The following is a 22,707-nucleotide window of genomic DNA, read 5'->3' on the forward strand; positions in this document are numbered from 1 at the left end:
GACAGAAGTACATAGTTAACAGCAGTTGAAAAGCATTTAGGTGTTCTAAACGAACTTTTTCTTAATTAAATTGACCTTTGAACTTTACTTTTTCTTTTTCTTCTGACCTCGGTATGTAATCGAGGTCAGAATAGTTATGTAAGTTATGTATGCTTAGATTTCCATTTGTAACAACCTACATATCTCCTTGTGACATTTTAGCAAGAAGAGTAACGAGGTACTTATCATTGCTTGACATCCGACGCCATAAACTTTTTTGATGTATCAGCGTTTCGGTTCTACCTGATCATGAGGACATGGAACATTCTGTTGTCCAGAATATCACCTTCACCTGCTGTTCTTTCAACGTCTTCAACCATTTCATAGCACAGTGAACGGCAGTTCATTCTGTGAAATGACATGCAGGTACAGACTGGGACAGATGCTGGTATTTGCTGTTTTGATACTGAGCAAAGAAATAAATTCCTGGATAGTGTTTGTCTGCTGGTTATATTTGTGATGCCAGTGAAGGTATGCTTCACATATTCTACTTCTCATTACTGCTGGGTTTGTGTGAACATTTCTTTTCTTTGACTACACTGTATTTCTGACAATTCTAAAAAACAACTCAACAAGTTGTTTGCTTATGTGGCTTCAATAAACTCGACAACATTTTACTGTAATTGTTTTTTCATAGGACAAGTGGAGAGCTGTTACCATAAATACAATATAATAGTCACAATGGAGTTTGAATTTTTATGAAAATGATAATAACATTTGTGTTTTCATTACATTAAACATGTCTTTTCGGACCACTATATCTTTAAAATTGTACTGAATGGACAGATACTTGGTCTAGATCAGTCTTTTCATGTTTTCAGCAAGTCGTTGGTTGTATTATCTGAAATTTAAGCAAATTTCCCTAATGGACAACTTTTTATGTTCAAGTGCCTTTAATAATGATGACGTTTAATCAGTTACTGGTTATTGTAAACATTATGGTGAAGATCCTCTCGTTAAATAATTATCTTTAACTAACCAACAGTGACTTTTGGACACAGCATTTGTGGCAAATCAAACTTTGCTTAAATGGGGCATCAATTTGATAAATTACCCAGAATAGCTAAAAGTAAAAAGCATGTAAAAATGTTCAAGGGAGAAAAAGCCAAGGATTTATTTACTGTAGTTTTGAATGGTTTATGAAGTTCATCTTGCCTGGGGTGAGATTTCAGCATTTGATATTTCAGCCTTGTATTGTGACTTACAGTCACTGCAGCACTTGAATAAACTCTGACGTCTGTTGTTTTGGGGGTGCACTGGTGCAGTCATGAGGGATATTAACATCAACACTGCCTGGTGCAGCACTGTCAGTGGATATGTTCAGTCAGGCTCTGACGCTAACGTCATACTGCTGTCATGGGACATGTCGGATGTGACTGTGTTGTAGAAGAAGGGAGATGGGCACAGCTTTTGTATTTGTGTGGTTTGCCTGCTATGTTTAATATGAAATTGCTTTTCAATTTCTGGAAAAAAAATAAAAGAATACATTGCTAGATCAGTAAATGATGAAAATAAGTTTTTGCTGTTCAAAAATTCAGAAGCCTATTTTTAATGTTGTCACCTCTTTTTTGTAATCTTGAAGTCACTTAGATGTAAATACAGTCTCTGTCATTTTTACATCTTCCCTTGTATCTTAGAATGTCATCCTTTCTGCTTTGTTTCTTTTTCTTCACAGTCATCTGCACCTTCCGAGGCTCAGTGACTCAGGGTTTGGCTCTGGAGGTGGGGGAGACGGTTCAGATTCTGGAAAAATGTGAAGGTAAGGCTTGTACCTATCTTTGTGAGAGATGATGATGAACGTGTGGTGCAGTAATCAAGTCCTTAATCATTGTTACAACGGCACAAAAACTTACCAGTAAAAACTGCAAATACCCTCCAAGGCTTGTGATGAATATTGATATCAAGGATTTCAGACAGTTGCATATATAAAAGTAAAATTAATATTGTGGGAAAATACACAAATCCCAAAATGCACCTCTCTCCACATCCCAAGAGCTTGCGCACAAAATAATACCTCTGGTTTCTAGTTATTTTCTGTGCATCGGTAAGACTGATGCTAACTAATATAACCTAATAAACTATATACTGTACATTCTCTATGATAAAATAGCGACATATTCAGCATAAACACATAAAGGAGCAACAGATTAGTTTTATACTTATCAGTATTGCTGCTTAGCTATCAAGAATTGCCTTTCAAATCAAAGTTATAACCTCTGGAAACCATCCATCTATTCATTTTCTATACCCGCTTAATCCAGTTCAGAGTTGCATGGGGGCTGGAGCCTGTCCCGCCTTCCTTTGGACGAACGGCAGAGAACACCCTGGACAGGTGACCAGTCAATCACAGGACCCTCTGGAAACCTAAGACTTTTAACCTTAACTTCTTAGTGCTGAGAGGATCATTTCTAACAGTCAGGTTTACTGTTCAGTTAGGCCGTTGTGTTCATAAGATTAAATCTGAATCCTGAAATTAGGGATAAACATAAATAGCACATATGAACAAGTGATCTTTTTTATGCACTCTCAATCATAAAAAAATAAATCCTCTCAATGAAAGCTATTGTTTTTAATAGTTGGCCCACATAATGCCTGTATCATCCCAGAGCACAAAGTAAGCATTTATGGATTCACTTACTACTGAATGCCTTCAAGACAAAAAAAACTACAAACTGTAGCACCAGTTTTTCTCTGTACGCATGCACACAGATTTTTAAGGTACTTGGTAGGCTGGTTTTTCCTAGTACTTAGTAGAACATAGTGAAGCTCTACTCAATTTCTTGGACTCATTTTATGAGATGAAAAACTGTGGGAGACGGTCTAGATTCAATGTTGTTATCATTACTGAAGATTTTCTTTAATTGATTTATCTTGAATTAATATTATTTACTTGTTTTCTCTGACTGTATGTTTGTTCTTTTGGCATTTTACACAATGAATTTTGGACCATTTAGATGCCTCCCGAAATTTACTGTGATTAATAATATTCCAAGTATCAGAAAGATCCCAAAACATTTCTCACAGGACTAGATATTTACTCACATTTTATTGCAGTTGACTTGTATGAGGTTGCCTCTATTTCTTCAGCAACTTCTGAATCCATATCCAAATGCCTGTAAATGTACACAATGTCAGCCATGACATTACGATCAACTGCCCAATTAAATTTTATTAAATGATACTCTATCGATCCCTGAATTGAATTTAAATTGTTATAGTATATATTATGGGGAAAAACACACAAACATATGAATGAACAGTTGGAAAGTTGAAAGTGTAGTAGAGAGAGAAGCATGAATGAAACCTCCAGCGATCATTAGGAGTGCATCATTTGATTTTGTATCATTAATAGATGCATTTTTTTCACTGACTCAACCCTGACTTCAACCTCAACCATGAGGCATAGACCCAACTAGACAAGACTGGACTGAGATCTGGAGGATTTGGAGGATAGATGAACCCCCTCAATTTGAAACCATGGTCAAACCATTCTTGCACCATTTTGCATTGTGAAATGGCATATTATACTGCTGAAAAAGGCCAATGGTCTCAGGGAAAAATGTTTCCATCGAATATATTTAGTCAGAAGCACTGTTTGGATTGGTAGTATATTTGAAAGTAACTTTCAGGACCAAAAGTTCGTCCAAAACATTAGACATTATCTTGTTCCTGTGCACACAAACCCATCCATCCATCCCTGCTAAATCCTTTGGTCGGGCTGCGGGGGGTGGAGGCAATCCCAGTGGTCATCGGGCGAGAGGCAGGGTACACCCTGGACTAGTTGCCAGTCCATCACAGGGCCACACAGAGACAAACCACCACGCTCACGCTGACTCCTTAGGACAATTTTAGAGACACCAATTAACCTAACATGCATGTTTTTGGACAGTGGGAGGAAGCCGGAGTACCCGGAGAGAACCCACGCATACATGCAAACTCCACACAGAAAGGCCCCAGCCGGGAATTTAACCTGGAACCTTCTTGCTGTGAGGTGACGGTGCTAACCACCACACCACCGTGCAGCCCCCCAACCATCCACATTATGCAAAAGAAAATGGGATTCATTGGACGAGACTACATTCTCAAGACTACAGTTCTGAGGCTCACATGTCCATTGCAAGTGTATTTAACAGTAGACACAGTAGACATTTTTTTAAGTTTTTCTTCCTTGCACAACTTTGGGGGATCCTGACCACTACAGACTTGGCAGTTCCATCAAGAACTGCAGTTGTGTAGCTGCTATGACCCAGCTGTCTATCCATAACAATTTGGCCCTTGTCAAAGTCCCCTTTGAATTCTTGCATGAGCCCGTTTATTTGACTTCCAATACATCACAAGGACAGAATGGGCCTCATGCAAGAACCGTTTCTACGCACAGATTTGTTCTTAAATCGTCCGTACAAGTGATTTAAGAGAATTTGCGCATTCACCAATCTTTTCGTATTTTACGTTTTCTTTCAGGTACGAACAGAATTTACGAGTGATCCAGACCTGTCGTAGGAGTTTCGTAAAATAGTCCGCTGTTACAGTGGAAACCGCTTATAGTGGTCACGGATATAGTAATTAACCGCTTATATAGATCAAAAGGCTTGGGACAGAATCATTTCTATACAAATGCTGTTTAAATAATTTGTTTATAGTAATCAAGAAATCCGCTTAAAATGTTCATTTTTGGCCATTTTTTGAATGTAAACGTGCAAAAATCATTTTAAAACTACGTGTAGCTATTTTATTTTTTACTCCCTTGATTCCTTTCTGGACGTCTGCTTCTGCCCTATGCTTCTGCCTCGCTAGCTAACGTAACAAGTTGACACCGGGCAGCAAGCGCGCGAATCATGGCTGGAAAAAGGAAGTCATTTTCTCTGAATGAAAAACGGAGTCACCTCGAGGCGTATGACAAATTACCAAAAACGAGCCAACGAGATGCTGCGGCAAAGCTTGGCATTCCTCAGGTGCTTTTCCCGGGCGCTGTCGTTTTCTTTCTCCGTCGTTAGCATTCATGACTGTCTCTTGTTGCTTAATTTGACTACACAAGGTAGCCTGAGGAATGCCAAGCTTCACCGCAGCATCTCGGCTTGCTGCCCGGTGTCAACTCGTTACGTTAGCTAGCGAGGCAGAAGCATAGGGCAGAAGCCTTGAGGCCATTTTCACGACTTAACACTCAACATTTCCTGGCACAGGAGAGAGGAAGCACAGCTCCTAATATGGTATAATTTTGGGCGTGTAGTATACAAATCTACTATCCTCGTGCACGTGCACTTAGATACGCACAGGTGGGATTCATCATTTACACAAGTCGTTTACACACTTTTTCCGAAGTTAAGAGCGTTTGTTGAATCTGACGTGGTGTGTTCGTACGAGACTTTCGTACGAAAAAAGTAAGAGAAATTTAGAATAAAAATACGAAAATGTCAGAACATTTTCGTATTTTTATTCTTACTTTCTCCCTGATATATCCCACCCTCTGCCAGGTGGCATTGTAACGAGGTAATCAGTGTCTTTCATTTCACCTGTCAAAGTCATAATGTTATTGCAAAATGTGGTTGATTTGTTTCATAGCTTCCATCTCAAATGCTATACAATTTCACTGAAACAGCATTTCAAGTACTTTAGAAATATATATGTTGCAGCCTATGTTTGAGTCCTCTTTCATCTAAAAAGGCAACAAACTTGTCATTTTTTTTCACATTACTTGTCATTAGAAGTAATAGTTATGTTGAAAGCAACAGTTATGTGACATTATGTTTACCCAGGTCACAAATTGTTGTGAGGACACGAGATAGAAAAGCTTCCACATTAATGCTGCTTCATCTGTGTCGGCAAAAATGTGCACAAAGACAAATACTCATTGCTACATTAATGGTTTTGTGAAATAATGGGTGCAAATAACCTGTAATAGCCAAGTGAAAACCTGGACTAGAGCCAAAGTTATTAGCCAATGTTACTCACATTGTTATAACTATTTTTGACTCACAGAAAGTAGCATCTCAAGCCAAGCATGTGTCTGAGACCAGGAAATGTTGCCTTATAGATAATTAGCAAGAATGTGTTCCATTAGCCACAGCTGGGCAGGACGATCCCATTGATCTAACACCGGCGGCTGATTGGGCCTGTCTTTACACCAGGGGCAATATGCCCCAGGAGGGGAGGGGAGGGACGGAGATAGAGGAGGAAATGTTCTGTTGATGGATGCAGGAAAATTGCAAGGATTCACTTTTCTCTTCTGGCCTCCTGATGCCCCACCATTGTCGTCCCCTACAATCTTCCTTACTGTTTTTTCCTCCCTCTTCCTCTCATCTGTTATTCTTTCTTTCCACTCCCCTAGCTTCTCTTCTGTATATTTTCCTGTCTCCAGCTGTCTGTACTGACCAACCAGACTCATATTAAAGGCTGAGCTTTTCTCATGACATCCAATCAGTATGTAATTTGCTCGAGTTATGGAATACAATCCTGCAAGCAAGGGACATGGGCTATTATCTGAGCGCATGTGGCAGAGGCTGCCATCACAGTAACACACAGTGATTATCAGGCCGAACCAGCGCTAACTTTTTATCAAGATCCCCATGGCAATTTCAAGATTCCTAGAGCCTCTGTCATTATCTGAGCATGCAAACGCATTAGCTGAAAATACCCTCCAAACAATGGCTGGCTATTAGAACAGAATGGATATATATCCGAGATTGGTCTTCAGTGGAACATTTATTATGTGTAGGTATCTGTTAATGTCTCAACATTTCCAATTCAGCTGCTGCAGAGATACTCCGAGGCTTTTATCCAGAAAGTGCAATGACTGTTCAAGATGCTTGGAAAGTCTTCATTAAAGTAGTCTTTTCCTGCCCTCTTTCATGGTGGCAAACACTCAACTGCCAAATTATCCTCCCAAATGGATATAGTGACAGTGATATGGAAACCCCATTGATTGGCAAATAGCTGCCAGTAAGTGGTAATCCAGTCCCTGTATTCCACTCAAAGTTCTTGTCAGAGCTATAACACTTGAGAGTATTAAAATATAGCTTGCGGTGTAGCAAAAACTTAAAGAGCATCGTAACTCCTTGTACTGTCAGCTTCCTGAAGTAGTAACAGCAACAGCTCAACTGTCTTGCACATGTGGGTAACAGACTTGGCTTTATTTAGATTTTTGGAGAAATTGTATTTCTTAACTTGAGATCCAACCAAAGGAGGTGACCTTTGAAACTCCCATGCAGGTAGCACCTAAAATCAGAGCCACTCCTTAATAAATAAAGAGATGGGAGGGGACTAGGCATTTAATGATTGTTTGAATGTGACTTGTGCTTTCACTCCTGATCTTTCTCTAAATTTCAAATAGTGTTTTGAATAATGGATGATAAATAACTCATCCTAACAAGACTACCCCCTTACTGCTTCATAAACATTTAGCTGCTTCCAAGATTTATTTATTTATTATTTTAATTTATAGTACTTTTCTTGTCTTTCATTGTTTTTTTTTTGCTTGGACAGTTGTGACTTTTACCCACTTGGACATTTAAGCCCCTTTGAGTTATAATTTTCTTTTCATTTGTTTTTGTTATCACAACTTGTGAATTCATGTCAAAGTTACTTAATCTTACTCCACTATGCCTGTGGTGAAATTAATTTTGTGTCGTATTTCTTGATTATCAAACTGAAAGAGTACACATTAGTAGGGGTGTTTTTTAATGAGCTGCGGTGGTTGAGGTGTAGGCTGGAAAAGTGAACTCAGCCCATCACTGCAGAAGAAAAACAGTCTCTGATGGATGGGACAGCGTAACCTCCAGGAGCAGAGGGTGTAGGGTTTGACCATGGCTTCAAGGTACAGTGGCACTTCAATGTGTCACAATTTATCACGAGATTGACACACCCTCAGAGTGAATCCAACACATTTGTGCCACAGCATGGCAAGTGTTACAATATAATATGTGGCAGGGGTACTCAGCTTACACTGTGTTGCTCTCCAAAATGATTTAGCACCAATGCATCATGCCTTAGGAGGATTCTCAGATGGATTTGGTATTGTAGATGCAGCAAAATGCTGAAGTGGTGGATTGAATGGAACAGTAAAATGTAATCACTCAACACACACATGAAAAAAATAAAAATAAAATTAAGCAAAGAATTTAACAGAAAATAATCTTTTTTAAAGTTTTCTCATTGTCTTGGTGTTGCAGAGCAGCCTGGCACGAGCCCTTAGGAAAACATTTGTTCTTGCATTTAGTTCAAGTGCGACTGACTGACTAGAAAGCAACAGTTTCCTTCATCGTTCTCAAGGCCTGCACTATAGTCAGATGCAAGCAGCAAAAAAAAGTCATTATAGCAAACAGCAAACGATGCTATATGAAAACCTGGGAGAGTTGAATACCAGGCAGGTGGCAACACATTAGATTAGCTCCAGAAAAAGCTTGGGTGTGTACCTGCTGGGATTTGGACCCTCCTTATGTTGTGAAGAAGGAATTGACTGCAGCATATCGTTGCTGTGAGGTTTACTTTAAATGACAGTTCATTCCGTGCCTCTCTGCAATCAGGTTGGCACCACCACAATGTTGTCTTGGTGTTGTCACGGCTAATGAATAAGCACTGATGAGGGGACCCCTGGAGGAGAGCACATGCTTAGTGTCTTCTGGGTTTACCCACAGGTTTTATTGAAGCTTCTCAGGCAAGCAGAAATCTGTGTGAGAAGCATCAACCAATCCTGCTTCTTCATGTAAAAGACAATTATTGGTGTATTTAATCTTTCCAAAATTTCAGCCATGATACTTGTTTAGCTGATCCACCATTTTCAATTAAATTTAACACAGCATACTCTCCAGTCACCAATCAATCAATGCATGTGCAGTGTCAGTGTTTTGTAAGCTGAAGCTGTGTTCACAGTGAGTGGGCAGGTGGCTCAGCTGCAGCTCACACCTCTATTGAATCTCTGTCATTATTGAAATTACAATGAAAAATGTCCTCTTGGGTACTATTACTGCATCAACAAGCAATTCCTCTTTTCATAACCAAGCTTGAGGTGTACTCTACAGGGATATCCAGCATCATTTAAGACTCACATTTGGCTGATTCGATTGCTGGATGGAACTCTGTTGTGTAATGCAGTTTCCATTATGAGTTCAATCTGAACCTCCATTAAAGTAACAAAAGTGCCCCTTGAGTAGTGCCCACCTTTGGAGATAATTTAAAGTGATTATTATTGTGGATTATGTTGCTAATAGTGCAAAATGATTATTCTAATGGGGCTTCACGGTGGTTAGCAAAGCCTCACAGCAAGAAGGTTCCAGGTTCAACTCCCAGCTGGGGCCTTTCTGTGTGGAGTTTGCATGTTCTCCCCGTGTATGTGTGGGTTCTCTGCGGGTACTCCAGCTTCCTCCCACTCTCCAAAAACATGAATGTTAGTTTAATTGGTGTCTCTAAAATTGTCCTTAGGAGTAAGTGTGAGTGTGTGTGGTTGTTTGTCTCGTTTGTCTCTGTGTGGCCCTGTGATGGACTGGCGACCTGTCCAGGGTGTACCCCGCCTCTCGTCCACTGACCGCTGAGATAGGCTCCAGCCCCCCCACAACCCGACCGACGGATTAAGCGGGTATAGAAAACGAATGGATGGATGGATTATTCTAATGACCACTTTGTGAACTGTTTGGTTATGGGAGGGAAGATTATTACACTTATTTGGTGAAAGACTGCATTACAGTAAAGAATATGGAAAATATCCACCCCATGATGCATCACACGTGCATCAAATGCATCAGTACCTTCACAAATATATAGTCATATAGTAGTATATAACATTCATACTATATAATACAGTATATATGTTTATATACCTGCCAGAAATAAGTTTTTTTCCTTGTCATTCAATTCTCTTGTCATAATTTCTTATTCCTTACAGTAACTACACAAACTCACACCCACCCACACACACACCTCATCTCAGCTTTTACAAACAGGCCCAGGCAGCTCTGCTCCAGCCTCATTTTGATTATCATATAGATGAGAGGCTGGGGAGCAAACACAGCCATCTTAACGCTGGCAATAAATGAATCTTGATTGGTTATTAATTAACCAGCCAATTAAACCTCCATCTCCATATTCAAATCAAATTATGGTCGCCGAAAAATGAATCTCATGATTTTGCTGATGATAAGATGAAAGTTAATGTCAAGCATGTCATCTGATACTCTGATTATAAATGGAAGCACTGAAGCATTTTTGGGTGCTGTTATAGTCTTGCTTGAAATTTCTCACCTTTAATTTCCAACAAAACTGATTTCTTGTCGAAATCATAGCTACATTTTTGTCTTTGTGGTTATGATATTTTGATTCAGATAGTTAGAGCTTTGACGACTCATGTTAAAATTGATAAGAATTATTAATTAAGTTGTATACGACTAGAAGTCTAAGATGGTGAACATTTTTAAATAAATATCTCTTTTGTCTCACTTTGTTGGTGACAGCCATCCTCCAACCCTTACATTTTCAATAGGTGCAGACACAATCATTTTAATTTCCACTTGGCTGGAGATAAATGTCCTTACTGTCTTTGACGATGTCTGTGTGCTTTTCCTGGCCATATTTATTCCCTGGATACAAGTGTTTCTCAGCTGGCAAGGTTTTATTTCAAGTTGAGTCAGCTTTGATGACAGCTCTCTACTCGGCTGATGGCATTTGATGGATGTCCGTCCATGTGGAAAGAATGTTTTACTTTCTGAGACCTGCAGAAAGAGGGTTCATTACTTGCACAAACATAGTCATACAGTGTAGACCACATGGGACTGTGAGTAGTATTGTGAAGCCAGCCCAGTTCTGTCACCAATCTGGTTCTGACTCTGGACTTTTAGACCAGTGGTTCCCAAACTTTCTCTGCTGGGCCCCCCTTTGGTACATAAGAACATTTTTGCACAGGACATATATTTTGTTTTCAGACTCCATTGCAGTTTATTTCACACATTGTAATTAATAAAGCCTAAAACTTAAAAAAATAAATAAATAAAGATCCTAGGGCATGAAAATAAATGGAGGCTTTTATGTATTTTTATAGGCTTTAGTGGTCTCCTAATACTGTATCTGAGTTTTTTTCCCCAAAATTCTGCCTTGGTGCAGAATTACAGCCAGTCCCAAAAATGAGCTTTCCTTAGGATCCTCAGAATGAGCTGTTTAGTAGGGGTGCAACGGATCAAAAAACTCACGGTTTGGATCGTTCCTCGGATCAGAGTCATGGATCGGATCATTTTTCGGATCAGCAAAAAAAAAAAAAAAATAATAATAATAAAATAGACAAGACAAAAAAAACATGTTTTGTCTTTTTGTTTTTTAACACTTTTAAATTATTAACGTGGCTCGAGCACGTTCAGCATGTGTTCAAAGCCCTTGTTTTGCACAACTGAATATGGCCTCATCCCTTTAGCCCGGTCGGATTGTGAAGGAAGGGGCTGCTTAGGAGCCGCTTTCGGTTTCACTCCTGTCAGTGAAACACCGGGGTGATGTTGCGGCAAATGCGTGGCCATGCTCGATGTGTTTCCACTGTTGTGTGGCTTTCTTGTGCCACAGTGCCTACACAGCGTCACGGTTTTATCCACCAACCTCTTTCCTTCTTCATTAAATGTGACAGGGAAGCCAAAATGCTCCCAAACAGGGGATTTAAATGACGTGGGGCGTTCCTCCGCTTGCCATGACCACGCTGTATTGCAGGTTAGGGGTTTTCTTTATGTTAGCTATCGCTGTGTCAGATACGTGTTATGTCTGTGTGGTAACCTAGGCGACAGGTTTGTGTGGCAGCGCGAGTATATGGAAACAGACAGAGGCAGCAGTTATCGTTACAGTAGTCACCGAAGTCTAGCCTACTTTTATTTTCCATGCCCACTGTTCTACATGTTGTACGCTGAGGACAATAAATCACAAACGAGCCATAGGACTGTTTTCTTATTGAAGAGGGAACTGTTGCAGACTTTTACCCAGAGCGTGGAAAGTACCTCTGTTCCTGGAACTAGCAGGAATGGTAACGGCTGTGTGAGGACTGAACATGCGCACAATTTTTTTTTTCATAAATCAATCCGTGGATCATGTGTGTGCCAAACCGAAATAATTGCTCCGAACGGATCACGGACCAATGATGATTCGTTGCACCACTACTGTTTAGTGGGGGTGTGGCCTTACTTACGCCCGTGGTACCTTGCGCAAATGTTTTGTGAATCGCAATGGCACGTAGATGGCACGGCAGCCCTATGCCGTAAAACTAGCGAAACCTGTTGATATGAGCTTACTTTGACCATATGACGCACAAGTTACTGAACAACTCTCCTAACACAGTCAAACATCAAGCAAGTGCTACACAAGACACAGCAAAAAAGCCGTGCGTGAAGGGGAAAGTGGATGACAGGTGGATCGGTGCGGTGTCTGCAGTGGTCTCTGCACCGGCCTGTCGTAGTGAAAAATCAGCTGAGCCAGAAGGCGAAGCTCTCGATTTACCGGTCAATCTATGTTCCTACCCTCACCTATGGTCACCAGCTGTGGGTAGTGACCAAGAGAACGAGATCGCGAATACAAGCGGCTGAAATGAGATTCCTCCGCAGGGTGTCTGGGCTCTCCTTTGGGCTCTGTATTAGCCCAAGTTCTGAAAACATTTTGTCTGTGAAATATTTGGCGCACACACAAATCTCTTCGGTTCTGTCGTCACTTTCCCAGAAAAAAACTAAATCTGTCCACTGGCTCTTTAGAGGTTCTGATGCAGGAGCTCTAAACAGATTTTTTACATGATATACAGCGCAATGAGCTGGCCAAAGAGCTCTGGGCGGGGAAAGGCAGTTTATTGGCTCTGGGTGGAAACAACCTCCACGTCATAAGCGGCGGCTTTCCCGATCAGGCCATCTGCATGGTCACATTTCCAAAGGCGGAGAATAATTTCCAGTGCATGGTTTAGGTCTATCGTCATTTTTAGCCACTGGGGGACCGCAGGCAGGCTAGAGAAACTCATATTAATGTTAAACAACCTTAAAAAGTGAAAATTTCATGCCATGGGACCTTTAAGTAAAGTGCCATTACAACTTGTTTTAGAATGAGAAATAAATAACAAACCACCTTTACAGTGTAATTATTTAAAGTGTTGGCTGCAGAGTCATCAAGCATAGAAACCATGTCCAAAGCACAGGGAAGTATTAATTCCTCCGCTATTGTGTGCAGCTTTTTACAATGTGCCACTCGGTAAGCAACTTTGAGTTGAGCATTTGCCGACACGGATGCAGCTTTAGTAAAAAATGACTGTTGAGCACGGAAGTTTACGAGTTTTTGTCTGAAAAACTCAACTGGCTTGTCTTTGTGCTCTGGATGTTTTGTCTCCAAGTGGTGTCTTAGCTTGTTTGGCTTCAATCTGTCACAAGCTGGCATTTTAAGACAGAAAACACACTGAGGTCTCTCCTCATTACCCACCGTTGTACAGGTGAAGCCAAAGGCAAGATACGTGTCATCATATCTTCTTTTCTTTGCCATGGAAGGGAATTGCTTTAGAAGCACATTTGGCAATGCTTCATCCTCTGCTTTGCGTTTACGTCGGAGCCCTAACTAGCCTAACCTAAACAGTCTTATAACTGCAGTTTGTGCTTCTTCTTTTGGTCACAGCTCAGTCAAATGAAGTGAGAAACACATAAACATGTTACACATATCGTTTCAACCTTTTTTTTTATCTTTGATGTTCATCATAAAACTCAAAAAAGAGGCTTCATAGAACTTTAGAAGTTTCTTGAAAATGATCCTGCTTGTCCGATTTTGATAAATAGATACAACAAATAGATACACTGCATACCATTTTTAGAATAACATTACAACAATACATGCCCAGTAATATTGTTGTAATGTTTTAAATACTTGAACGCAGTTTTTCTAGAGAAGATAATTGTTTTGTATATGGGATTATCGTCCATTGACTCTTTTGGGCTTTCACATGCGCGAGCATACCAACAAGAGGTAAGTGACATACTGTTTATAAAGTTGTTTTGTAACGTCCCCATGCCAGTAATGTGAGAACCATGCATATGGTTTTGATGGTAAGGCTTGTGACTTTATTGTCGGATGGTTTATAAAGTGGTGTGACGTTTCTGCTGTGTGCAAGTTGTTGTTTTACGTGGAAGGGTTAGCACTTGCCCCTTAGCCACCACGTATTAGCCTCGCATGACAGGCTGCGCAAACAGCGCAATCGCCGCACAGGGAGCGCCGATTTGCACCTGTCTGTGTCCTACTATCAGTATTTGACAACCTCTAGCAATGGGATTGCGCTTCAAATGCCCCGGAGTTCCCCTTTAAAGCAGTTTTCTGGGGGAAAAAAAGAAGGAAGTAGTCAACTAACAAAGACATTTATATAAACAGGAGTCATTTTAGTTTTACAAAGATATTACTTATATATTTTTTTTCTTTAGTTTGCGTAATGGTCCCTTTAAAGATAGAGGAACAACAGACACACAAACACACACACTGATACAGGGTTAAGTACAGTGGACTAAATCTGTCTTCAGCTGGAGGGCGTCATGTCTGTCAGTGTCTCTCTAACTTTGTCCTCCACAGTCATCAACTCATAGCATCCAGTGTACGCTCACATCCAGTAGGCCATCATCTATATCCTCTAACCTTCCCCCTAAACACATGCACAAAACTTGACTTTTCCTCTTTTTGACAGCTGTACAAACTAAGCATGTGCTGTATCTTCTGATAAAGTGTGTTCATTTTACAAGTGCATTTTCTGGATAAATTACTGGTTAAAAACATGTTCAGACCTTTTGCTGAGTTTTGAGCCTGAGCTAGTTTTGTTGAGGAAAAAGTCTTATTAACAATTAGCAGTCAAGAATAAATCTTTAAAGAATGTGCACAATATTTTTTTTCTACGTTTCACAATGCATTTGAGATCACTTTCAACTGTCTCTTTCAGAAGCTCAAATGTAATATGACAAACAACCTAAAAATGCTTATACAAAGACTAGCGTGACTATTATTTTTATATATTTTTTTTCAAGTAAAATTACAGCATGCAGTTAAAAGAGCTTTTAGTGTAAATCAAATAGATCATCATTAAGCTACCAAAGCAAAACAAATCCATCCCAGAAATAGCACAAACATTAGGAGACAAAGAAAAAAATAATTGAAACACTGTTGAACTTGGGCAACAAAAAAAAGGGCTGGGTTGTCCACAGGAGGCAGCAGTGGTTAAATGATTTTTACTGGTAAAGAAAAAACCCTTTAACAATATCTAGCTGAGTGAAGAACAGAGGACTGTGCATGAAAATACATTTCGTACCTGAAAATAACATTTCAGATGATGCTTTTGTTCTACCTCTTGCATTGCACCTCTCTGATTCTTTCAAATCTACCACGTCTGTGTACGTAGCCAAAGTTTTTCAAATCTGGTTATCAACCGAATATTTGTTGGTCTACATGTGTAAAGTGTATAATTCAAGTGTACAACTGTAGAGTTGATGAGCATTTTGCTTTTTAAATTTCTGAATGTTTTGTTTTTATTTTTCGTTCACATTTTTTTTTAAAGATTGAATCTGAGAGAAAGATTACCTCTTTGTTGGAAAATGTTCAAGCCAGAGTTTCTCTATATATTCAGTCAAGCTGCTGACTCATAACCACGTTCAACTCTTCACTGAATCTGCTTTGCTTATCAGTCTTAGTCATTGTTGATTGTGCTCTCTTTCAGGATGGTACAGAGGATTCTCAACAAGGAAACCAAATGTCAAGGTAAGAGAGACTGACAGTTTTATTACTTTCATCTCTCAATCCAATAATAATCCAATAATTCTATTGTTCCTCTGAAATGTTTTCTTATGATTTAGTGAGTTGTGCCCACCTTTGTTTGTTATGCGTCAAGGAGACTTATGTAATTCAATGGTAGGGTATTTTCTGTGTTACAATGCTTCCTTCAGAACAGGTTTCTCTGTGTGTATCTTTCACTGAAGTCTCTGACAGACTTTAAACTTCACACAGTGTTGCTAGATGGTAAACACTCAGTAGATTTAAATGCCATTAAAAAAATATTATAAATGTAAAGCATAAAGCACTTCGGAAATAAACAAATCTGTAAACTTGTCAAATTCACTAGTCGACATGGTACTGACAGCCCATTATCTAAATTGTTTTTAATCTGGTCAAATGGAAAAAGTCTGATACTCTCAAGGTGAAGGAGGCCGTATCGCTGTCTCTCATAGAGGAATCAGACACACTCAGTCAGTAAATCCCTCCTGTGCTTGTATACTGGAACTGGGATAGTAGTCTCACTAAATGGCCTAGTTGAGCTATAACCATGGTTCGACTTAACTGTGCATTTAAACACTGACTTTTGAAGTGAAGATTTTTCTTCACTTAAAGTTTTTATGTAAAAAAAGATTGTCTAAATTCATGCGAGTTAATGGTATACTCAGGTAAAAAAGAATGTGATGTTTAGATCAAATACTCGCTTGGGACATTTCATTCATCCTTTATTAATGATGTACAAATGAGATATGACATGAGAGGAAACAAAGGTGTAGAATAACATGAAGAAAAGGTCCACAGCTGTACATGATCGTGTGTGGTTATGGTTTGTGCCTTTAACCTCTGGCTACCATGATGCCCTCACACCTCCTGATGCTATAATTCACGATATGTTACTCATTGTACCTATGAAGGAAGAGTTTGAAACATACAGCAGTGCTTTGGTTTTGTTTTAACATTTCCTGTTTTCAAGAAGAAGGGCCTACATGCTGAGTACTCTAGCTCTCAGTAACACAGTGTGAACATTGGTAAAAACCTGCATTCGGTCCACAATTGCATGCTGTACAGGAACACAATAGAGTGTCATCTCAGAACGGATCACATTTTATTTGTGCTCACGTTTGCCAGTAAACAAGTCTAAAAATATGTTTTAATGGATGGAGTCTATATTCGCCTGGCTTTCTGTATCCTGTGTCAGGCTTTGAGTGCTTCCAGAGCATTGGTGACCTACAATTCAGTGTTGGGCCTGAGTGCCTCCTCTGTAAATACACCAGAAGACCAGAGCTACTGCTCTACTGACAATGCTGCTCATATGTTCTCTGTATAAGTCACCAGCTTATTCCAACAGAGGCATTTGTCAGATGTTGAAACATTTCCTTTGGTTTCAGAAAATACTATTTAATTTCCGGTGCTTGTAAACTGAAAATCTGGTATTCACACCCATTTCATTGAGTGGTTAGCCAAGCTCACAGTCTGTCGTAACACAACTGATTCTGGCCATTTTGTGTGTGAAAAGTTGTGTCACTAGAAGCTCTCTGAAAGTGTGTGGCTTTATTGTCATATTCAACCAGTTTTCTTATCCTGTCCCTCTCCATAACAGCTGAACTCTCATTCCACCTTGTAGTGTGGCTGTTTGGAACTTAGTACTATCAGTAATTTTACTTTCTCGTGTTGGTCTGACATAATCATGCTTAATCTTTTAAAACATATTCAAAACTGCCAGAGAAGCTTTATCACAATACTTGGCTGATATATTTATCAGTCTGACCCATAGTTCTGTTGAATTTTACAAACATGCAGACTTTGATAAGCTTGCCATTTAGCCTCTAATGTAGCAGAATCTCGTGTTTTTCCTCTGTAATGAATTAATAGTCGAACATCTTAAATGAATTAATTACCAGGAACTAGAAAGTTAGAAGATTAGAAGTTACAAGATTCTTGAAAATTAACAACTTCATTTGTTAAATTAAGAAATGTAATTACTGGAAGAACTTGAGTTTGGTTGTATTTAAGGTAGATTAGATAAACTCATTAAGTTCACTTATAAGGGTACAAATGAAACTAAGTAAGCAGTGAGTTCCTTTATGTGTGTATTAAGTATTTTTTTTTTTAGAATTTTGATGCAGTTAGGTGATTTAAAGAAGCAACCTTTACAGCAGCCCTTCTGATTTTGGGTTTCTTGTGTGTGTGTCCCATTGTCCTCTGCTCTATTCTGCTCTGGGAGTCCATAAGAGGCTTCACCGTCTAGCTTTGCTATTTCTAAACAGCAGTGTTTCCATAAGCTGCTCTTTTTCAGTCTCTGCTAGGTCTCTTGCTTTGTAGATAACAGAGGTAATAACACAAAATGGATCATCTGCAAGGTTTTTTTTTTTATCTTAATCACAGGAAGATGCTATAACTGAAACAGAAGCAGAAATAGCTAAATTACCCTAAAATACCATGTCCATGGCATACCCAAAGAAAACTCAGAGCTGTTCTACAGCCATATAGATTAAATGCTTGATTTTTTTTTTTTTTTAAAGGTAATACTTTTCCCCCACAAATGGTAAAATATTACTGGGATTGAGTGCAGTTGTAAGCTTTTAGCTGAAAATCAGAACCAATCAGACTCCACACCCTGATGCCTCACCAGATCTTGGTCTTGGTTTTACATGAAAAGCACAAAATGTGAATGTTTTATTGTACATAGCTTTTTCTAAAGATGTCTTCAGACTTTCTCCACAAAAGACCACTTGGAGAGTTCAAAAGGAACATTAGTAAACATGGGCAAACACATTTAGTAAAGAGTAAACCATTATTTTTAAAAGTTTCAACATAATTTCATAATGGTAACAATTAAAACAACCCTGTCCTGTTTCCATATTCTTCAAAATTATCACTGATGTAGGGGAACATATGCATAAACAGATTATAATGCCATTTCCACCATCCTGAAAAAGACTTCTGCATATCTAACAATCAGAACAAATGAAAAGAGTTTCTAAAAGTTTATAAGCAGTCTATATTCATATTCACATTTAAAGCTCATTGGCAACATGCCATGCTTTGTAGCAGTCCTAAATGGCCAGTACAAAAACACATCTGAGGAAGAGAACTTTGCAGACATGTTTGCATGGCAGTGTCTGCACTTGAGGAAGGTGTTTGCAACAGCAGAGACCAGGAAGTCGTAAAAGAATAGTAAACATAGGAAAAATATTTTTTTCATCCTGCTTCAGAATTCTGTAGGATCCTATCAGACTGTGCACTGACAGCGTTTCTGCTGTCAGACAACTTCCCGTATAGAATACCTGAAATACTTATATTTCACCTCAAATAGAAGTTAAACAATAAATATTTAAAACATTGCTCTTATGTGCATTACACACACCGTGGTGTGGTTTAATCTCTAAGCTTGCAAGTGAGAATCAGATGTTGTTGAGAGGCTGCATCTCCAGAGCAAACCTTGACTTGGAGTGGACCAACAAAATGGTTCTGCTGTGGACAGCACAGTAATTAATTTTAAGTTACAGCAAAGATAATTGACTTCAGTACAGCTGACTTCCTCATGCAAACCAGACATCTGAAATCTCGAGAGCACTGTGGTGAATAGAACTCTTTAACAATGAGGGTTCATCAAATAGCTTTATTTTGCTCTTGGAAAAACATCAACTTAAGCTTGTGATTGTGATTAACATATAATGGAAAATGATAGGACATAACAACAATTAAACTGGCTAAACACATGAATACAAATAAGACATGGAATAAACAACATTCTTTCTGATAGAGCATATGAAACAAGCACAAAGGCATCAGCTGCAAGGGAAAACTCTATTTACTCACTTTAACAGAAAAAAACCTTCGACGGCTTATAAGGAAGGAGCCCGTTGGATGAGAGGATGAGGAGAAGATAGCATCAACAGACGTGTCAAAATTCAAAACTATGTTATGTTTAACATTATTACTCAACTTTTGAGGGATCAAAGGCCACAAAGTCAAGTCATCTTCCACCGTTTCCTTGCTTGAGTGGAATTGCAGAAGGAGCTAAATGATAAGGTTAGAGGGATAATAACAGCTTAAATGCTCAGTTTAATATGCATTTCTCAGAGTCATTATTCTGACAAAATTTGAATTACATTTTGTAACTATAAAATAATTCTTATACTTTATCTAAATAATCTCAGAGGCCAGTAAACCACAATGCACTTGTAGAATTATTTGCATCTACAGTGAGTGTTTTATTATGTTTTATCTCTACTGGAAGCTTGACAGATGCAATGTGTCTCTACGTAGTCACTTGGCAAACGGAGGACTGCCATACATACCATACATTTGTCTCTGTCCTGACCATCTATATTAGCCGCATTCGGACTGTAGGAACCTTTTGCAGTTCCTATAACCTTTTAATCCACGGAGCCGTTTTCTCCCGCATTCAGACATACAGGAACTCGGGACCATCTCCCTCAGTTCCTATAACCCTTTCAGCTCCTTCTCCGAGGCTGGGTCTTTTCAGGGTTCTATAGGAACACATCTGACGGAGGTGTTTGGTGGTCGGTAGCTACGCCCCTTGTCATACTGTCACGGCTGAAATGTTTATCACACGAACACAACCGGCGGGTGTTTAATAAGTTAAACTTACACGTTGTCTCCTTTGTCTGCGGCGCTCTGCTCTCCTTCCTTCCTTCATGAAATGAAAAAGTATGGCCTGCGCTCGATCCTTCGTCTCTTGACTCTCTCTGTGAGCTTTTCCAGCCTCGATGTTAGATGCCCGATGTGATCGTCCATGATTAATATCACCATCATGCAGACCATGAACACGGTGGCCTCCCCGCTCTCCATGTTAGCTTCTTTGTGGTGTTTTTTTCTTCTCTCCTTACTTTTACCGGGTTTTGTTTTGTTTTGTTATTGAGTGTGGCGCTAAAGTAACACGTCACTGTCGCAGACGGTTGTGCCGCATCAGTCCCGACCTGGTCCCGACTTATGTGCGAATGCAGACTGAAACAGTTCCGCTGGGGAAGGACAGTTATCAGAACGAAATTCAAGGAGGACCATTCTTAGAACGGCTCTGTCCGAATGCGGCTATTGGTGCAGCAATGCTGAGTGCTTTCTGGTCCCTTCCAGCCCTCTGAAGCCTGAAATCTTGGTCTCACAGAAATAAACTTTAAGACCACATTGTATTATATCACCACATATTCTTACTAAAGAAACATCACCACAATTCTATTGTTCAGTTTATGTAGTACAAAGCTAGGAGGCAGGGGGGTGTGGTGGTGGAGTGACACAATTGCAAGACATGAGACTCGTTTTAAAGTCCTATGTGGGAGCATTATTCTGTTTCCTCACAAGTAGGGTTTTTTTTTTTTGACCAACTTCATTATGTTCAGAAAATATAAACAAATCTGGACCTTTTATATTCTACAACCTTTTAAGAGAAGTGGTGATGTCATCACCCTCAGCTGTCTCATAGCTCTCTGACATTAATGTTTTAAAATAATTCATAAAGATACTTATTATCAATGTCTTGCTGAAAACCTCTATGCAGCACTGAGGAGTATAAACTCTGTTGGATTAGAGATACATCAATAGCGAGTATGATGTGGTGAGGTTAACAGTGTTGATGAAGTAGGTAGATGGAGGTGGAGAAGCAGCTACAACTTTACAGCAAGCATTCAAAAGATTACAACTAATGTCCAGAGACACCCGGCAAGCTGTCAGAATAACCAAGGCTCCTACCCACTGCGGGTCTCCTAATGGTAAATGGACTGTACTTGTATAGCGCTTTTCTAGTCAAAGCGCTTCTAACACTACATGCCACATTCACCCAATCGCACACACTCATACAGCACGTCTACATCTATACACACTACGTGCTTTATAATCATTCACACAAACATTCATACACCGACGGATTTATCGGTAGGCAATGTGGGGTTCAGTGTCTTGCCCAAGGACACTTCGACATGTAGCCCATGGAAGCCGGAGTCGAACCACCGACCTTCCGATTGGTGGGTGACTGCTCTTCCTCCTGAGCTACAGCCGCCCGCTAATGCTCAGTCATTGTTTCTGAAAATGCCTTCTCAGCATGGTTAATTAAGGTAATGTATTATTAGCTGTTAATGAGGCTGTATAAGCCTGTTTCAGCCTTCAGTTTCACCATTTGGATATTATTTGGATAACTCGTCTCCTAGTTGCACCTTTAGTTGGCCTGAAACAAAGCGACATTCACATTCTTTTTTTAAAGTAAGTATTTCTTTGGGCTTTTTATGCCTTTAATGTTAGGACAGTTTGAGAGTGACAGGAAGCAGGGGGCAGAGAGAGGGGAAAGACACGCAGCACAGTGCCGCTCGGTGCGGGAGTCGAACCGGGGCCAGCTGCAGCGAGGACTGTAGCCTCTGTACATGGGGCGGCTGCTTAACCCACTACGCCACCGACCGCCCTGACATTTACATTGTTAACCTTCAGTTGTAAGTGCATATGTAAAAACACCAAAAAAAAAAAAAAAAAATTTTCTTAACCAGTGTACAGTAAACATGGGCATTTATATTCATGTGCAGGTTTATTTCACGCTCCAGAAACAGCAGCTGGCCAAAAAATAGGCCTAAATACTGGGACAGGGAAAATATGGCGTGATCTTTGTGCCACCAGGTTGAGCGCGCAGTGACACTGATTTGAGGGCACAGATCTATCTGAAGGAACAATAATTTTAAGCGTGTGCGTATGAATCTCACACACGCTCGCTCATAGGTGCTCGGACACGCGCTCAACTCTGACAAACTGCTCGCTCGAACGGCTCACTCTGCTCGCGCTCGGCTCTATCTCTCTGCTCGCTCGCTCTGTGTCTCTGCTCGCTCGCTCTCTCTGTGTCTCTGCTCGCTCGCTCTCTCTGTGTCTCTGCTCGCTCGCTCTGTGTCTCTGCTCGCTCGCGGCTCTGTCTCTGCGCTCGCAACTCTAAGTTGTATGTAAATGAGC

At 39.9% G+C, this 22,707-nt stretch overlaps 1 protein-coding gene across 5 annotated transcripts in view; it reads left to right on the top strand.

Annotated features, from left to right (window-relative positions):
- Window positions 1-22,707, top strand: part of LOC142377541 (dedicator of cytokinesis protein 3-like) — a 224,270-nt gene that overhangs the window by 93,479 nt on the left and 108,084 nt on the right. For all 5 annotated transcript variants that reach the window (XM_075461759.1, XM_075461761.1, XM_075461760.1 and 2 more), the window contains exons 2-3: window positions 1,715-1,798; window positions 15,707-15,747. In XM_075461759.1, the coding sequence (XP_075317874.1) occupies window positions 1,715-1,798; window positions 15,707-15,747 (125 nt within the window). The remainder of the gene's footprint in view (window positions 1-1,714; window positions 1,799-15,706; window positions 15,748-22,707) is intronic.

This window comes from Odontesthes bonariensis, chromosome 3, assembly GCF_027942865.1.
Source record: "Odontesthes bonariensis isolate fOdoBon6 chromosome 3, fOdoBon6.hap1, whole genome shotgun sequence".
Lineage (NCBI taxonomy): Eukaryota > Metazoa > Chordata > Actinopteri > Atheriniformes > Atherinopsidae > Odontesthes > Odontesthes bonariensis.